At 41.2% G+C, this 18,577-nt stretch overlaps 1 protein-coding gene across 1 annotated transcript in view; it reads left to right on the forward strand.

Moving 5' to 3' along the window:
- USP48 (ubiquitin specific peptidase 48) overlaps positions 1-12,893 on the forward strand; it is a 48,331-nt gene extending 35,438 nt beyond the window's left edge. The window contains exons 18-27 of the mRNA XM_029913577.1: positions 2,258-2,319; positions 3,230-3,340; positions 4,059-4,189; positions 4,495-4,601; positions 8,269-8,373; positions 9,466-9,621; positions 10,096-10,221; positions 11,099-11,147; positions 11,495-11,521; positions 11,613-12,893. Coding sequence (XP_029769437.1) covers positions 2,258-2,319; positions 3,230-3,340; positions 4,059-4,189; positions 4,495-4,601; positions 8,269-8,373; positions 9,466-9,621; positions 10,096-10,221; positions 11,099-11,147; positions 11,495-11,521; positions 11,613-11,635 — 897 coding nt within the window. The 3' untranslated portion in view covers positions 11,636-12,893. The remainder of the gene's footprint in view (positions 1-2,257; positions 2,320-3,229; positions 3,341-4,058; positions 4,190-4,494; positions 4,602-8,268; positions 8,374-9,465; positions 9,622-10,095; positions 10,222-11,098; positions 11,148-11,494; positions 11,522-11,612) is intronic.
- The last annotated feature ends 5,684 nt before the right edge of the window (positions 12,894-18,577 follow it).

Genomic DNA, 18,577 nt, shown 5'->3' on the forward strand with positions numbered 1-18,577 from the left:
GAGATGTGCTCAGGGTTGTCTGGGATAGAGCAGGGAACTGAACCTGGATCTCCTGAGTCCTAAGTTGACATTGGAGCTGACCTTATTGCATGGAGGTTGATACTTGATCAGAGAGAAATTTAGTGTTTTTCCCCTTCCATCCAAATGTCACTCGAACATCAGTAAATCTCTCTTTCAACCTAATCTTGAATCCCAGCTAGCTTCTCAATGTCCCCTCCCCTTCTCTTCTCTCCCCCTCCTCCCCCCCCCATGCGTCTCCAGGCCTCCTGCCTGGATCTTATCCCCTACCTTTTGCTCCCACATCCACCACTTCTTGACCCTGTCTGTAATCATCCATCTTTCCTCCAGCATCCTATGTGGTGCTAGCTTTCCAGAGAGGAGATGTTTGTGTATGTCTGGATGGGGAAAGGCTGCTGTGAAAAGTTGTATGCTGAAAAGCTCTTTGGGGCCGTATGTGGGAGCAGGCTAGAACAGCCCAGTTCAGGGGCAAGAAGTGAGAGTAGAAATGGCAGCCCACAATCCAATAAGTTTTTTTTTGCCTTTTTTGTTCTTTCTTTCAAAAGAGGAGCTGTTTCCACTGTTCTTGTTTTGCAAGGCGAGTCTTAAATTTACCAAAGAAAGGAATTTCCTTTTTATCAACCAATTGCTGATATAATTAGTGCCACAGTGGTTTGCTCTTTGGTGTTAGGGTGATACTTTATCGGTTAATTTGTTTATTGGAATATGTCTTAAATTTTTTTCTGTCCTGAGAAGTACACCCTCATCTGAGGGCAGCATTTGGTCCTTGCTCTCCTCAATACATTGTAGAAGAAAGTAACTTGACAGTAGTTGTGTTACCTACACCTGCTGCTCCCATGGTACTGAGCCAGCAGTAAGAGCAGCACCTTCGAGCAATTTCACATGGAAGCGGTACTAATTAATTTTCTGCACCACAGGACTGGGTTTAGAGTACTAGCTGTTGATGTGGTGCTGGCGAATTCCATTCTGAACCCTGCTGGAGGGGGAAGGGTTTTTGTTTTGCTATACAGCTGGTGTCTCTTTCTTCCAGCAGCAGGCAAAAACTCTAGAGAGGGGGTGGAGTGCCTTTAAGCAGCAAACAAGTCACAGGTAGGGTAGGGGTTGTGAATGCTTGGAGCCAATCTTGATAGGAGTAGCAAAGCTGTTTTCACTGTCACCTCACTGAGTGTGTGTGGGGGTATTGTGGGAACAGCAAGAGGAGAGTTTTATACACATTAATATTTCTGTTTGAATGCAACTTTTGAACACCACATCGAATCAATTCCAAAATTTCTGGGACTGTTCTAATATCAGTGGGCAGAACTCTGGTGATTTTGGTGAAAACCAGAAAGGGGAAATGACGAGATGACAGCCCCGGCTTCTGATTAGCACATCCATCCAGCAAGTTCAGTCATCTCTGTAATTTTCTGTAGATCAAAGAACCAGTTCATGGCTGACATTACAACATTGCTGCATAACTCCATCCCCATCCCAACTCTGCCCCTCCCCCCAATAGAGTTCAACATGTTGATGCCCTGAATGACTTAAGAATGGTGGAGGAAATAAGGATGCACACAGAGACCCTGGGATGGAGGGAGAATAGGGGGCTCTGGCATGAGGGGACAGAGGAATGGGGACATACAGCCCCGAAGGCGAAAATGAAGGATAATGGTATGGGGGATACACAGTGGCATGGAGCAGAGAGAACGGGGGGATCCTGGTATGGGCAGAGGGGAGAAATAAGGGGGACAACGCCCCTGGCATGTGTGTTGGGGCGGGGGTTATAGGGAGTACCTGAAATAAAGGGAATGGGAGGCTGGCACACAGGGAACTTGGGGGTGGGGAATGGAAGAATGCCAGTAGCCCCTTTTGTGTGCAACGAGATCTGCCCATTGAAGCAGAAAAGTCTGCAACTCTATAGGTAGTATAATGTGCTCTGCTTAATCACAGGCTGTGTATGCCATAAGGCTTGCTGGAGTTCAGTAGAAATGATTTATACAATGGATTGAAGATAATTGGGTACAAAACTGAATTAACTTTCTAATAAAATATTAGCAGTAACACAAGGGTTCGCTGTGTGCTATGTTCTTGGTACTGGATCTCAAATTATTGTAGTTGGCTTTCAGAAGTCACACTTGAATGGAGTTATTGTAAAGAATGTTAGGATCTTGAAAAGGAGCAGGTATACCCAAGACAGTGAAAACTTAGGTTTTTTCTATCTCCATTGTTAGGTTAATTTAAATGAAGTCTGTTTTTCCAGGAGACAGATGAGCTCTACATTGTATCACAGTTTTTTGTAGAAGAATGGAGGAAATTTGTAAGGTAAATTGGTTCATATTTTAAATCTTCACTGAACTCCTTTTATTCCTTTTAGGATTATATGTAGTAATTTGACTTTTGGATGATGTTTGTATGGTGCAGTGTAGAATTGTGCTAAAATTAAAATATCTTGCTGTGTAATGACTGACCTTGTGGAAATAAGGAAGCACTGGGATTTTTAAGCTGGTATTGGTTATTATAGGTTCTGAAAAACAGCGAATGTTCATGTTTACTCTGTCTCGAGGAGAAGGTCAAGTTAGATACCAGATTGATTAGTTTGTTCTCATGACTAAAGCTATATCCTGGTCAAAGGACATAACTCAGTCCTGCTTCTGTAGTCTGTCATTAATAGGTGATAATCTCCCTTCAGTGCTAGATACAAGAGTAACATCCCAAGATAAAAAAAAAAACACATATGATTCCCTGAGCCTAGCAGTCTAATACTACTGAATTTTGGCTACTTTTCTATAAAATCACAAATTTAAATACTCTACTTATCTCTCTTCTCAGTGCTATTTGCTGACTTTTGATTTCTTGTTAAGGAGATAGCATAACTGTGTGTGATGTCTAACTAGAGCTCAGTGAAAAATCCCCCCCAAATTATGCTAGTTTTGAATCAGTTTTTCTCACCAAAATGAAAAACCAAAATTAAAATTGTTTGGGTCAAACAAAAGAACATATTGAATGTTGTTTCAAATCAACCTTTTCAAAACAATGTCCATTCAAAACATTTTAAAAAAACACAGGCTGTTTTTGTCTGAAATAATTTGCCAGATTTGACCCACATTCATGAGTAGTTTCCATGCCCATATGTGTATTTTTTAGTAAATGTACTTATCTGCCAAAAAAATTCACTTAGCTCTGTCTAACCGTGCTAAGTACACATTTGTTTTCCCTTCTCCTGTTTGAACAGGAGGCCTACAAGATGCAGTCCTGTATCATCAGTAGGAAACAGTGCTCTTCTCTGCCCACATGGGGGCCTCATGTTCACATTTGCTTCCATGACCAAAGAAGACTCTAAACTGTGAGTTTCTTCTGTTCACTTGTCTTCCTTTGTCAGGTATTTCTCTCTCCGCCTCCAGAAATATATGTGAATCAAATAACTCGTGAGAACAGTACTGTTGATCTCTTTAATTGTAACATTTCCCTCTGAGATATCTCTGTTTTTGAATTACCTTGATGTGAAAACCCCTTTACACCTTTAGATAAATCTTCATGAGGAAAGTACCATACATGTTCAGTGATAAGTGCTCTGCAGAAGCAAGGCTAGCGTTAACGAAAGAAATATGATCAGTAAAGTAAAGTTCATTATTAGGAATTGAATGAGCTCAAGTGAGACTATTATTTGACACTGGAAACTCACTTCCTTACCTTTACCATCAGAATGGACACAGATCTTCTCAAAGCTGATTTCCACAAGACTTATCTTCAAAGTATCAGATACCATCAATGGATTTCATGCTTTGTGGGATTGCTTCTTCAGTGGCACAGAGCCAAATGTAACACATCTTCCACTTTCATACTTTTTCTTCCATCTCAATCCTTCCTCCCTGCATAGTTTTGCTTTAGGTGGTAGAGAGACTATTCTTGTTAACACTTAAAAGGTTCTGAAACCTAGAGCCCAGTGCACTTGTAAGGCTTGTGCAGAGTTTCCTTAATGACGACTAAGCTACACAGCTGTAATTGAATACTTGTGGTTTGGTTTTTCTATGTCATGAAGCATGTTGTGTTTCTTTGCACAGTATAGCTCTAATATGGCCCAGTGAGTGGGAGGCAATACAAAAACTATTTGTTGTGGATCACGTTATCAAAATCATCAGAATGCAAACTGCTGAGACGAGCCCTGAGAGCACGCTTTTCGATTCTGAGCCCAGTAAGTGAGTCTTCTCTTCACCAGTGTCTGTAGAATAGCTTTTCCAACTGGTACTGGCTCCCTTGTGGGGTTTGGAGAGGGAGCTGCCATTTTAGCATACATAGAATTTAAGGGAGGAGTGGAAAAGATAGATGCCAGTTTCTCAGTAACAGCTACAGAGTTTGGAAAATATACCCCCATTGTGCAAGCTACTCTCAATTTAATCATGAAGGTGGTGAATATTTGTAGCAGTGCCTTGTGTAATGTCACTGTCCCCAAAATATCTGTTCGCATTTTAACCATATTTTCCTTGTTTATCCTTCTAGAGCTGTGTCCAGAATGCAGAGAAGGATTGTTATGCCAGCAGCAGAGGGACCTGCGTGAGTACACCCAGGCCACCATCTATGTACATAAAGTGGTGGATAATAAAAAGGTACTGATCCCTCACTGCTGATCTTCACTGAATTTTGTTAAAGGTAAACTGTACTGAGTAGTAGCCAAGATAACTATTTTTATAGCTATCAAATATATATTGGGAAAGAGAATTCCTGTGCTACGTGAGAAATTACTCAGCATTGTTTCTGTGCCTCCATTCTGCAAATGGGGCTCTCAGTGGGAGCTGCTATGTTGAGGATACCTCTTCAGCATAGGTGACTTTTGATGATACTAGAGATGGTTTGAAGCAATCTGCTTGCTTTCTTATTAGAAACTCTTGGAAAAAGCACCAATGCTATTGTAACTCTTCAAACTACTGATTTAAACCAAACCAAAATGTCCTCCTAAATATTAAACTTTCATTACAGTAGATTTGGATGTTTGATATATTTTTTTCCAGTGCTCGCTACTGGTGAGTCGAGATGCTTTTTAAAAATCAAACACAAGTTTAGGTTATAAATTTACTATACCAAAAACCTAAACAGCATTTTACAGGGTAAATAATGGCCCTTGAACTTGCTTTACAAATATCTGAAGGTTCTTACAGTATGCTTCCAGTCTTCTTTTAGGTGTGTTTTAATGTTCTATAGTTCTGGGTGAGAAACCAAGACTCATTATAGGAAAACTCCTCAGATAAGCTGACAAGAGCCAGATGATGGTAGCACGATAGAGGCATTTTAGTGTGGGACGGTCACAGGATTTTGTTGTACTAGGAGTTTTTCAGAGGGCATAGTGAATAGGAGGGACAGATTTTACTGATGCCCATCAGCCCATGAGTTGGGCTAAATGTAGCCCTGCTTCATCAAGCTGTTCAGATTGGGAGTGTGGTGGTTTGAGGATTCAAGGGGAGTGATAGTGCTGGGAAAGGCAAACAGCTGGCTACCGACAGCTCCCTGAAACATGTTTAACTTTTCAGCTGTCAGGAGATTTGTGAACTCAGGCTCTTGTGAAGTGGCTGCACAGTGTATTATGTTCAGTTTGTGACATTTTATTCTATTTTGTTAGAGACAAACTAGCCAGTAACTCTTCTAAAGCATGTTAGGCCTACGTAGGGTAACCTTTCTCTCAAGGTGTGGCTCGAGTGTCTTCTCTGGTGCTAGCAGTGTGGAGAGGCATCTCCCCTCTCTTCACCTGGGTTTGGGTCCTGAGTTCTTTTTTGTGATGCCTGGTGACTCCTCACTGTGCCTGAGACTCAAGAGGTGCTGTCCCTTGGGAAAATGAATAATTCTACCCCGGCCTGCAAGGAGTATAAAACCCAGTACACAAGATACAATAAAATATATAAACAAAAACCCCAGTAAAGGAATGACAAACCCCAAAATAACAGTATAACAAAGAGGACTTCACTGCGAATAGGAAAATTGGATCTGGGGAAGGAAAAGGTTAGGGTTAATTAAAAAATACTGACCAGAACCAACCATTTCCCACCTTCCAACCCTCTCAACTCTTCCTAACCCCCAGCTTCTTCCATGGCACCTGCCCAGGTAGAATGTATGCTGGGAATGAGTCCAGAGATAAGTGCTGTGAGCTTTGGCCACTTAAGAGTGGGCCCTTTTATTGTATCATCTTATTGTGGGGCAGAGTCCTCTGCTGGCTCCCTGATCTGGAGTCCTGTGGAGGTCTCAGTTGGCTCAGTCAGTGGTGTCAGGTCATATTTCTGCCACTTTGGACACTGGTCTCTGTAGGGCTGGAATTGCCTGACCTATGCACTGAATCCCACAGCAGATCAAAGGCTCCCTTTGGGGAGGGGGGGTTAATCAGAGACTTCCTGAGCAGCCCCAGTAAATTGCCTGTCCAGATCACCCCATGTGGAAGCCTCCCTTTTGGCCTCAGTAGGCGTTTCTAGTGCATTCTGCCTCCATGCCTGACTGCAGGCACTGGCTTGCTGCCTTCCTAAACTGTGTCAGGGAGATCTCAGGGACTGACGCCGGTCCGCAGACCGGTCGTTGAGAAGCACTGAGAGGCTCAGTCCACTGTTCCACTAGCCATGTGGGGGTTACACTAGTAGCTGTAAGTGTACAAGCTAGCCCCTGTGGGCGAAGAAGGTGAAATAACTGTTGTTCATTTTATCCCATCTGCTATCAGTTTCAGAGGAAAATAAAGGGAACAGTAAGAATTGTTTTCTTTTGGGTCAGGGCCAGATCCTGGGAGAGGCTCTGCCTTCTGAAGGGTGCTGAGCACCCTCAGTGCCCAGTGAAGTCAATAATAGTTGAATGGCTCAGCTCCTTGCACATTTAAATCTAGCTTTAAATAATGAGTATAAGAGTTAACAGAAGCAGTTAGGGCTCTGATGGCCTGCGCGTTGCTGAAAGTCACAGTTCTCAGGCACAGAGAACTGTCTCTGCCAGAGGGGAGCGGATTTTGAGTACTAGAGTAGAATCTGCATGTAGGTAGATCTGGTGGGACCTTGCAAATTATTTCTAGATGAGATTTTTAATCTACTGGACCTCTACTCAGGAAAGTTTTTTAAATGCCCTTGTACATGATCACATATATAAAAGTCTTAAATTGATGAGAAAAATCATTAGTACCAAAATGTTGTTACTGCCCATTAACATCTGGTGTCATCGCACCAAGGTTTATGGTGTTCCTGGGAGTGACTGCTCACTAAACAGTGGGTATTTTAACTAATAACTTTCTGCAACACAGATTTATTTGGCTTCGTAAATCAATTAAGCTTTATTCGTCACTACACTTGCCTTCAGTTCAGGGCAGATATAGGTACTTAGCAGTAACTAGTATAAATTTAGTTAAAGATATATACTAAAATATATATGTAAATTTAGGGTGGAAGATGGGCAGTTTGTCTCTTCACCTTGCAGCCACGGTTGTATATTCTGTAAACGTCAGAACTTTGATAAACTGCTAATAACTTTGAGACTGCTGCAGTTCATGCTCAGTGTTTAGATGATGTGCCAGTTTCTTTAATTGCAAAATACATGTATGAAGAAGCATACACCTATATGGGTTAGCATGCTCTGAGGCATTCAGGTGGGAGTATGCGTAACTTCCATATTTTCCCTTGAAAATTCCTGCCTCCGACACTATCTGAGGAGCCTAGCACAAGTGTAAATATGTACGTTAGTGTAGGGTAGGTACATTTATCATGAAGTAACATAGGGATAGATATGTATAAATTATTTATCTGTAGCTTACTTACAAATTAACTGCAGACAGACCAATAAATAACTAATGAGCACTTCTGTCAATCTGCTAAATGCAACCACACGACTGACGTGTATGTGTCATTTATGGAGAATATTAGTTTCTCTTTGTTACAGCTCTCTCAACACACTGAGGTTGGGTTGGAGAAAGAGCTGGCTGAAGGGGAAAGAGTTCTGAGCAGCAGATGGTTTCTCCCATTTTAGCCAGAATCCATTAAAAGATCATTTACAAGCTATATGTGCGTTACCAAGCTGTAAGAGACAAAACTCTAGTTTATGTCCTAGGTTGATGCACTCCAAGTATCTGCCTAGGTTAGGGCTTCACAGCGCAGTTGGCGTTTTATCCCCTATGGTTACTTGTCCTTGTGCCCTATTTAAGCTCATTTTATTAAGGTAGCATCCTTAAAAACGCTCTAAAAGCAGCTTGCTAAAAGGCCTGGGACAACCTGAGTTTGTGCTGTTGGAACAGAGTTGCGCAGTATGTGATTTGTGTAACTTCAGGTAATGAAGGAAGCTGCTCCAGAACTGAATGTGAGCAGTTCAGAAGCTGAAGAGGAAAGGGAGGAAGCCAAACCAGAAGGGGAACAGGATCCAGATTTTAACCAGGTAAAGATCTAAAAAGCTGCAAGGTTTGCAGTTTTGAGTTTCCCTCTAGATAGCAAAGTGTCCAGCGCTGACAATACAGCAGTCTTCTTATATTTACCGTTAGCAGTTAAAACCAGAAATATATCAGCTTCTTTATTTTAATCTTATTGTTGTAATACCTTCTTAAAATTTAAATTTCCTTACCCTTTTGTTCCATTTGACAAACCAATTGCTCTTTGCTCTGTGTGTCTCATATGGTTGTGGAGCTAATATTGTTTCGATTAGTTTCCTTGTTAGTACATTTTACGGGGTATTGTGAAAATGTATTAATGTAAAGCACATTTTAAAGCTCTGATAGAAGGTGCTCTCCAGGTTCAAGGTTTTATTAAATTACTGAACGTAGTTTTTGTGAACCCCACAAAAATGGTGGATATTAAGTCATCTTCTTTAAAAGCATTGTAGCCATGTTGGTCCCAGTATATCAGTCACGAAGTAAGTGAAGAAGAGTTCTGTGTAATTTGAAAGTTTGTACCTTTCACCATCAGAAGTTGATCCAATAAAAGATATTACCTCACTTAACTTACCTTCTTGAAAAGAAACTTAGAACCTAGAGGACTTTCATAGGTTTGGAACCTATGAAAATTTGGGCTTAGAATTCTTAAACTTTCCTAGTCCTAGTACATCTGTCCTAACACTGATGCATGCTCTTCTTGGTACCCATATTAATACTGAGGTATTTCCTTCAAGTGGTGGTAACGCATACTGTTGTCTTACCCCTGACTTCGGCAGTGTCTCCCTTCCTGTACTCTTTTTGGAGAGAAGTGGTTGCTACAACGTTAAATATTTAACACGTTGAAAAGTGGTTCAGTACTCCATGCTGTTCTCAAGTTAAAAATGGAAATGTGGATATCTTTGAGCAAGTCCTTCAGTACTTGCAACCTCTCTGATGCCTGTGTGCGTCAGTTGATTATCACAGATGTACTTTAATATTTTGTGGCTTCTCTTGCTTAAATAGCTTATTTACAAGGCCACCTGGGCAAGAAGCAGATTGAAGAATTTGCATTGTCCATGAATTCAGTAAGCAAACTTCCTATTTCTGACCCTTGTTCCTAGACTAATGGTGGTGCGAAACGACAGAAGATATCCCACCAGAACTACATTGTTTATCAAAAGCAAGGCATCAGACGGAGCACGCGACACAGAAAAGTCAGAGGGGAAAAGGCACTACTTGTTTCTGCCAACCAGACATTGAAAGAGCTGAAAATACAGGTGAGGAACTTCCTTTGTTCCTAAAAACAGTGTTCTCCTCTGCTGTCATGTATGCACGCACACTGGTGACAAGGAAGTAAATCTAGACGTCTTGTACTCCTAGCTGTTGCCATTTATTTTAGATTTTCCTGTGTAAGAACTTATAAAAATACTCCAAGATCTGTCATGGTAACTCACAGCCAAATCTTGTTTCCCACTTCATGGACGAGGAAGGCTCTAAATACAGTAGAACTGTCACATTTCTACACCAGATGGCGGCAGTGCACAAGGGGGCTCTTGCAAAGCACTGCTCAGTGGTTCTCTGTGACGACATAGAAGGGGTGGGGCGGTGGCATCTACAATGATATACTAATCAGTGGCTCTGTTTTGTATGATGTCCTAAGACGCATGTTTTTTGACAGTATTATTGGTGTGTGTAGGACTTATATATTTTGCTTTTGCACAAAATCGGTGTGTTTTATTGTGTTGGCACAGATCATGCACGCATTTTCAGTTGCTCCGTTTGACCAGAATTTGTCAATCGATGGGAAGATACTAAATGATGACACTGCAACACTTGGCGCCCTTGGAGTCATTCCAGAGTCAGTCATTTTATTAAAGGTAATGTGAGAGTTGTGGTGGTCTGCTGAAAGGAAATGCTGACTGGCAACAGAAATGATATCAACTTAGAATTACACTAATACAATATTGAGATTATGCAGTAAAGCATTCGAGTCAGGAAATGTTGCAATTTGAACACTCCTCCTAGGATGCATGCATTGTCTTTATTTGTCTGATGTACGGTATCTGAGAAGTTAATATTTTTTCTACAACTGAAGGTATACGTGTGTAATGAATGTGAAAGCTGCTGTAGCGCATAAGCACAAGGCCATCAGAATTAAGGTTGTGCACTCAACTTTCACACTTAGATTTTTGAGCACTAAACTGTGTAATCTCAGTATAGTTCTTCATACTTAATTTCCTGTCCTCCTTTTTGAGGGAAGAAAAATCTTAAGTTCTATAAAGAGCTGTTGTTGACGGTGAAGGCTAACTAATGCCTTAACTAGTGTCACTAGTAACCTGTGCACTTGTAAGTTTAACAGGTGCCAGTTGGGCAAAGGACAGTAAGTGCTTCCATATCTGTGCATGTACGTGCCTTCGTAAGCATGCAGCACAACAAAATACAATGGCCCCAATTGGCATATGCTTAGTTGACTTCAGTGGGACTAAAGCATGGTAACTTAGGGTAACTTAAACAGCCCTTCATAAACAGAGATACATTACTGAACTGGGGATCCTAAAGCCTCAGAAGTGCTACCAGTCCTCTTTTTATTGTCCCCCAAACCCCACTGGAAAAACTTCTTTGGCAGCAGATATTTCTTTTCTTCTCCAGTCTGTTTAAATGCACATCTGCCAGAGTCTCTTGCTTAGCTAATAGGACTGGTAAACTTCTAGTATTCATGTTGTTTTATAGTTCTGTGTTTGGTTTGTTTTACAGGCTGATGAACCAATTGCAGATTATGCAGCAATGGATGATGTTATGCAAGGTAGAGAGCACTTCATAATTACACTCTAGAAACATTCTTCTTTGTGAAAACACATTATTACCATTGTACTCTTTCCTGGTTGGTTGCTTCAACAAAAATTTATGGTCATGTAATACTGCATTTGGGACAGAAAATGTTAAGCATAAGAGAGGCTTATTTGTGGAGCTGAAGTCACCGTGTAGAAAGGTAGGAGAAATTAGCAAAAGACAGAAGTATTCAAGGTTTCCCTGTAGCCAGCACCTGAAAGTTTTTGAAGCTTGCAATATGCTATAATTCAGACACCTGATTCTTCTCTTAGAAGTCATGTTGTCATTAGAGGTTTCTGATGTGGTATCTTTCCTTTTCAGTTTGTATGCCTGAAGAAGGATTTAAAGGTAAGACACTTATTTCTTCTCCATTTATTTGAACCTACCTTAATTTCATCTTGAATGTGTGTAATCTTCTTTCTTGCTTTCTCACTTACAGGGACTGGTCTTCTTGGACACTAATGTTTTTTTATAACCTCTGGCAGCAGAGAAATGACCAGAAAGGAAGAGGATTTTGACATGGTAGGGCATTAAAGCAAAGGTGGATATAGGACTAAACAGTTGCTTGACTCTTCCAGAAGGCAGAAACCCATTCTGAAATGACTGCCCCAAATGCCTTATGTCAAAGCAGATTGCACTGAAGGGACATCCTGACTTCAAGAGAGCGTTTCAGATTTTATATTTAATAAAACAGAAGTAAAAGTATAGTAGCAGTAACAATATATCATGTTTACAGACAGAAATTTTTAGCTGAGGAAGGGAGAGGCATTCTATTGTTTCCTTGCTCTGATTTCATACCACAGTCATCTGTCCATAAAGAAATAGTATTACAGTAGATCAAAAACATCTTGATCTGTCCTAAAGTAACTCTTTAGAGATAAACCTGCTTACAGATATCCTGTCTTTGATCCACTCTTACTCATTCAGTACAGCATGGAAGTAAAGAGTTTAATTGTGAAGAATGACTAGCTTTTTCAGACTTCATATATGTACCCCAAAATGTAAACTGTGGCTTGCCTGTGAAAGCCTTCTATCAATGGCTCTTCAACACAGAGATAAAGGGGATAAGGAACTGCCTTCTCTGCTGTCTCTGGAGGCTCTATCACATACCCATCCTTTTGCAGTTTCACTTTCAAACTTGAAGATGATCCTAACTTTAATAATCACATGGTCTTTCTCTGTGAAATGTGTTTTTAGAAATGTTGGATATTTTAACAACTTTTGATAACATCTTCTCCAGTATGCTACTGCCAAGAGCCAGAAATCCATTTCCACTCTACTGATCAATTCAGGAATGTTGAATTAATCTTCACTAGAGCATCAGAATCAGAGATACTGTAGGGGGTGAGGTGTCATACTTGGGGCACATTTTTCATGTGAAGAGATTTTCCTTTTGTTTTCAGGAATGCGCTAATTTTTTTTTTTTTTTTTTTACTATCTGTAATTCCCAGAAAGGACCTCTTCCTGACCCTATTAAATATTAGCTGGAAATAGGTTACCACTAAAATATTTAAAAGGACACTGTCAAGGTATCTTTAATAATAAAGTTAAATATTTCCTGGTAGCTTCATGCTCAACTGTGCTCCCTTAGCAAAATAGCCTCTTGCTGAGTTTGGGCTTCGGCAGTGTTTTATTATTGTTTTTAAATTGGCCGTTTAGAGCAAAACTACTGTATTTAACAATCCCATGAGCATTGCAGGCAGATTTGAGGGGTCGGGGTGTGGAGAGTGCAGGGTATATAAAAACATGGGCCCGGTAACCTTGATGGTGTTCTTTTTAACATTTACCTTTTATCAGAATAGTTATAGCTCTCCTTCATAAAATGATTAACCTTTGTTCTTTTTCTCTGTATTGTTTTAATCCATCTTTTTCCTCCCTCCCTCCGAAACCATTTAGGGAAGGTGGTAGGGAATTCAGGCAGCAGGTCTGGACCAGTGAGAGTGGCAAAACAATTGATATAAAATATCCTATTTGGAGCAGTTGTAAAGCCATAAATAATGTCTTGGAAATGAATCAGAAAAGGGGACTTAAAAACTGAGATTATTTCTAATGTATCTTGATTTTGTACTTCAAGATATGGGGTTTGGATCCAATAAAAGGGCTGGATCTTAGAGAGATGAAACAGTGCAGCTGAGCAATTTATTCTTTCCCAAGGTAAAGACTTCAGTAAAAGTTCAATATGCTATTGTTAGTGCTTGATTAAGCAACTCTACTTCCCTTGAAAACAGGCTTGTTTGCCTGAAAGAGATTTTATTCTTCTTTTTAGACTGAAGCACTCACTCATGTACATAGCCCCTGGAAATTTGATATTTTTTTCAATTTGCTGGTTTTTGGGGGGGGTGGGAAGGGGGGCCGTTTTGTTTTTTTATTTTTGTTTTTTTGTTACTAAAGTCTCTTCCTTGAGATTACAATGTTCCAAAACTAAGTCTCTTAAACTTCACAGGGAAGAACTGTAAACCATGATGTATAAGTAGACACAATTACAGAGGTAATGTATAGATGTACCTAATGGCCTTGGTATTGCTGTTTCTTACAGCTGTGCAGGGGAAACAGGTACAAGATGTGATCAAAGGCACATTAACCGTTTTGTCTGTATTTGCAAACATATTGGACTAAAATTGTCATTTGAGCTGTTGAAGCCTTATTAAAGTGCATACACATGGTCTATCTTCTCGTATTTTAATGTATTGCATAAAGCATTTTTCACATTGATTGGTTCAGATATCTTCTGTAAAATTTGTATCTTCTTTTTCTAGCATTTCTGAGAATTCCACAGTTTGAAACTTTTTTCCTATGAGTTGAACGTTCCATAAAGTGGGGAGTTAACAGTTTGATGGCAGGATCAATAGATAACTTTCCTACTGGCTTTATTTTAGTAGTAGAGTAAAAAAACAAGTTTCACATGGGTCTCAGGATATTTAAACTGTAGCAGAACAATCGTACAGATTCCTCTAGTAAGAAGCACTATACGTGTAAACACTTAAGCGCAGTCCAAATTGATTTTCCGATTGTTGACTATTCACCGTTCCCAAATTAATATCAGAGACAGCAGCTTAAATTGAATAATCTTGTTCAGATACTTAGGCATATGGATCTCATCTACCATTAGTTGTATTGCAGAGGCAAAGTTAAGGAGGCACGGAAACATTCCTGTAGTACTAAATACTTCATAGTTGTGAAAGAAGCCATGCTGAGTGAATCCAGAACACAAGTCAGCTCCGTGTAAGTTTATGATTAGATAAGGGGCTTCACATACACAAATCAGACTCCATGTCCAGGAATGGTGTCCCTAGCCTCTGTTTGTCAAAGGATGGAGATGGATGGCAGGAGAGAGATCACTTGATCATTACCTGTTACGTTCACTCCCTCTGGGGCACCTGGCATTGGCCACTGTCAGTAGACAGGATACTGGGCTAGATGGACCTTTGGTCTGACCCAGTACGGCTGTTCTTATGTACTACACCAGAATGACTAGCTTTGCATGTGGTGATGTTTGAGAAACCATAAAGACATAAAAACATCAATAAAACCAGTCTTTCCTCACTCTAGGTCATGTGATCTCTTTGACTATAGCATACCGAGTTAATGGCTCAAGAAGACTACTTTGTGTAGTGTAAACTTTGGCAGCTGTTCTTCTGCAGAAGTGAAAATAACTGATACAGCAATTGTCCTTCATGACAGAGGTGTTTCTATGTCAAGGGAAGATGCACTTAATGCAGGCCAGAACAAAATCCCCTTCAGTCCAGACAGCTGTAGTTTAGAGCATTTCACCTTCTGCATGAGATTCTAAACCAACTGGATGCTCTGTTGTGTACCAAGAAAAATGGCCATAGAAATGGAATGATCTAGTGTCTAACTAAGCATCTATTGTGCTTCTCGTAACTGTGTCTTGGGATGTCTCTCCTCTGCAGGGAGACAGTATTTCTCCTAGTCTTACCCTGTGAAGCACTGCAGTGGGGTATCCCTATGTGCTGCTAGGACTCCAGCGGATCACTATCCATTACAGGTGGGCAGAGTAAAGAAGCTGAGCCCTCATCAAGAGGTGATATTGGTGCAATATTAGCAGCAGTCCCCTGGCCTGCTGTTGAGTGGGATCTCCTGTCAGGCCCACAACACACTTTGCTGCTATTTGTTAGTGTTGGGGGCTGATGGTGGGGTGAAGGTGTTGAGAAGTTTGTGGAAAATGCATATAAAAGAGCTGGAGCTATGTGCAAGCATGTGGGGTTACTTTTGTGTGTCAGCAAAATGTTTTAAAACAACCTGCTGCCTGCAATACAAAATAATGGCAACAAAAACATCAACATGAAATGTCAGTGCTCCACTTCAAATCCCATCCTGGGTATCCTGATGCTGCTGGTAATGGGGGAGGGAAAACTCTGATTAGCTCTACTCAGTGTGACCCGTTGGCCCATGTTTATTGTGTGATCTCTGGGCTTCTGGTGATACTGTCCCAGGGCACTTGTGCCTGCATATTGGCTGATGCCAGTGCTGAGCTCGGGCCTCCCACCAGTTGCCTTTATAGATGCAGCTTTCGATTTCTCTCCCCATCCTCACAATCAGTTTGAGCTTGATCCGTAAATTGCCCACTTCTAATATATAAACAACAGATCTACCATTGATAATCTCGTATAGTAAGCGCATTTGTACTTCCCATATGTCAGGTAGAAAAGAGGGGCTATATCTGAATGGGAAGTGGCAGAAGGAGGGTTTAAAATATTTTAATTTAATGAATGTGTGATGGCATTTGAAGTGAATGTGGGATCTACTGCCCTATTGCACTTCCCATCCCCATCCTGGGTTACCACTTCTGAAAAGCTGTTGCTGCTTGCACTTCCTATTGTGGATCGTGCTTCCACAACTTCCTTTTTTTCATTCAAATACTTACCAATCCCCTCCACCACTCCCTCACCTGTACACCCCTGAGCCTGGACTCCTGCTATAAATGGAACTTGTGTATGTGCACGTTTAACTAACCACTTGCTTGGGCCCTGTGGAAAGGCTGCCAGGAACAGCTGAGCAGATACTTGGGGGTAGATCCCTCTTCCTCACCCTTGCAGAAGCACCCACATCATAAAAGCAGTGGGATGCTAATGAGACCTGCATACTTAGATACTTTGTTCTCTCCCTCATCTCAGCAAGCTCCCTTTAGTTGGATCACTTTCTAAAGAAACCTCTGAGGCAGGCTGTACCCATATGTTCACCCCTTTTACAAGATTATGATAAATTTTGTACAACATATGCTTTGTGAGGTATCATTTGAAAACTCATAATTCACTGATTATTATTATACTGGAAAAATACATGTGGTAACATTGTAAAATCATAAGGTTCCAAGTTTTTAAACTAAAGGCTGGGGGAAAGCTGACAGGTGCAGAGGAGCACGTGATTTGGACAGCAGCATCCCTTAGGGGAGGACCTATTAATGGAGATTCTTTAGGTCTAGTAAGGAGGAGAGGATGGAAGATGATAAAATACAGGCAGGATCTGATAAGAAACAGTCAAATGAAAAAGTCATTCAATTACATCATGTAATGGCAGACAGCTGAAAAGTGACAAGTTTTTAAGTGCTCATATACAAATGCTAGAAATCTAAATAATAAGATGAGTGAACTAGAGTGCCTCGTATTCTATGAGGATATTGATATAATAGGCATCACAGAAACTTGGTGGAATGAGAATAATCAGTAATTATCCTCATTCCACCAGTATGAGGGCACAGTAATAGCAGGGTACAAAATATACCGAAAGGACAGAACAGGTCATGCTGGTGGGGGAGTGGCACTAGATGTGAAAGAACGCAGAGAGTCAAATGAAGCAAAAATCTTAGACGAACCAAACTCTACCATAGAATAGTAATTCCATGCTTGAATAATAAGAATATAGCAGTAGGGAATATACTACAGATCACCTAACCAGGATGGTGATAGTGACTGTGAAATGCTCGGGGAGATTAGAGGGGCTATAAAAATAATAAAATCAATAATAATGGGGGATTTCAACTATCCTCATATTGACTGGGTACATGTCACCTCAGGTCAGGATGCAGAGATAAAGTTGCTTGACACCTTAAATGACTGCTGTAACATTCTATGTCTTGGGGGAGCATCCTGTAACGCCCACATTCTTCATTTATATATAATTGTGATATTGCATCTCAAGCAGGTCGTGTGAGGTATCAGGGGAAAGGTTATGATCTGCTGAAAGTCGTTTATCCATATATGTATATCATTAATGCATATGAAGTTGTGAGAATTGTATTGTATGGTTGTCACTAAAATAATGCTGTGGGTTTGGGAAACGCCTTGATACTGGCTTCTCAGAGACTATGCCAAGGAAAGTAACCAACACCTGAGTGGGTGTCAAACAATCATCAACAGCCATTGTCCAGCAAGGGAGCTACAATTCAGTGACTCACCTGCATAAGGCCACACCAGGGGAATTGCCCAACTTTGCCTGGTGACCGCAATCCCCACCAGACATGCCTGGATTTGTGTTCTCCAGCACATGGGACTGAGGGTATAAAATAGAACACAGGGGTCCCATGCTTGGCCTTTCTCCTGTCCCCATCTATGCTGGAAGCCTCACCTCAGTCCCTGGAAAAATCATGGAGCAGGTCCTCAAGGAATCAATTCTGAAGCACTTAGAGGAGAGGAAAGTGATCAGGAACAGTCAGCATGGATTCACCAAGGGCAAGTCATGCCTGACCAACCTGATTGCCTTCTATGAGGAGATAACTGGCTCTGTGGATGAGGGGAAAGCAGTGGATTTGTTATTCCTTGACTTTAGCAAAGCTTTTGTTACGGTCTCCCACTGTATTCTTGCCAGCAAGTTAAAGAACTATGGGCTGGATGAATGGACTATATGGTGGATAGAAAGCTGGCTAGATCGTCGGGCTCAACGGGTAGTGATCAACGGCTCCATGTCTAGTTGGCAGCCGGTATCAAGCGGAGTGCCCCAAGGGTCGGTCCTGGGGCCGGTTTTGTTCAATATCTTCATTAATGATCTGAAACAGTGGTCTCCCAGGGGGTGCACAAGAGGATCCTTGGGGGTGCGCAGCAGGAGGAGTGGTTTTTTGTTTGTTTTTTTGGGGGGGTTTTTTGTTGTTGTTGCTTCGTCAGTTCGGGCGGGAGTCCAAGCGTTGGAGAGGTTTAAGCTGAGGGCTGTAGGTGATGGCCAGTGGAGTTCTGTTGGTTTCTTTTTTGGGCCTGTCTTGTAGCAGGAGGCTTCTGGGTACACGTCTGGCTCTGTTGATTTGTTCCTTTATTTCCTTGTGTGGGTATCGTAGTTTAGAGAATGCTTGGTGAAGATCTTGTAGGTGTTGGTCTCTGTCTGAGGGGTTGGAGCAGATGCGGTTGTACCTCAGTGCTTGGCTGTAGACGATGGATTGTGTGGTGTGTCCGGGGT

Source organism: Terrapene carolina, unplaced genomic scaffold (assembly GCF_002925995.2).
Source record: "Terrapene carolina triunguis isolate 2854851 unplaced genomic scaffold, T_m_triunguis-2.0 Scaffold714, whole genome shotgun sequence".
Classification (NCBI taxonomy): domain Eukaryota; kingdom Metazoa; phylum Chordata; order Testudines; family Emydidae; genus Terrapene; species Terrapene triunguis.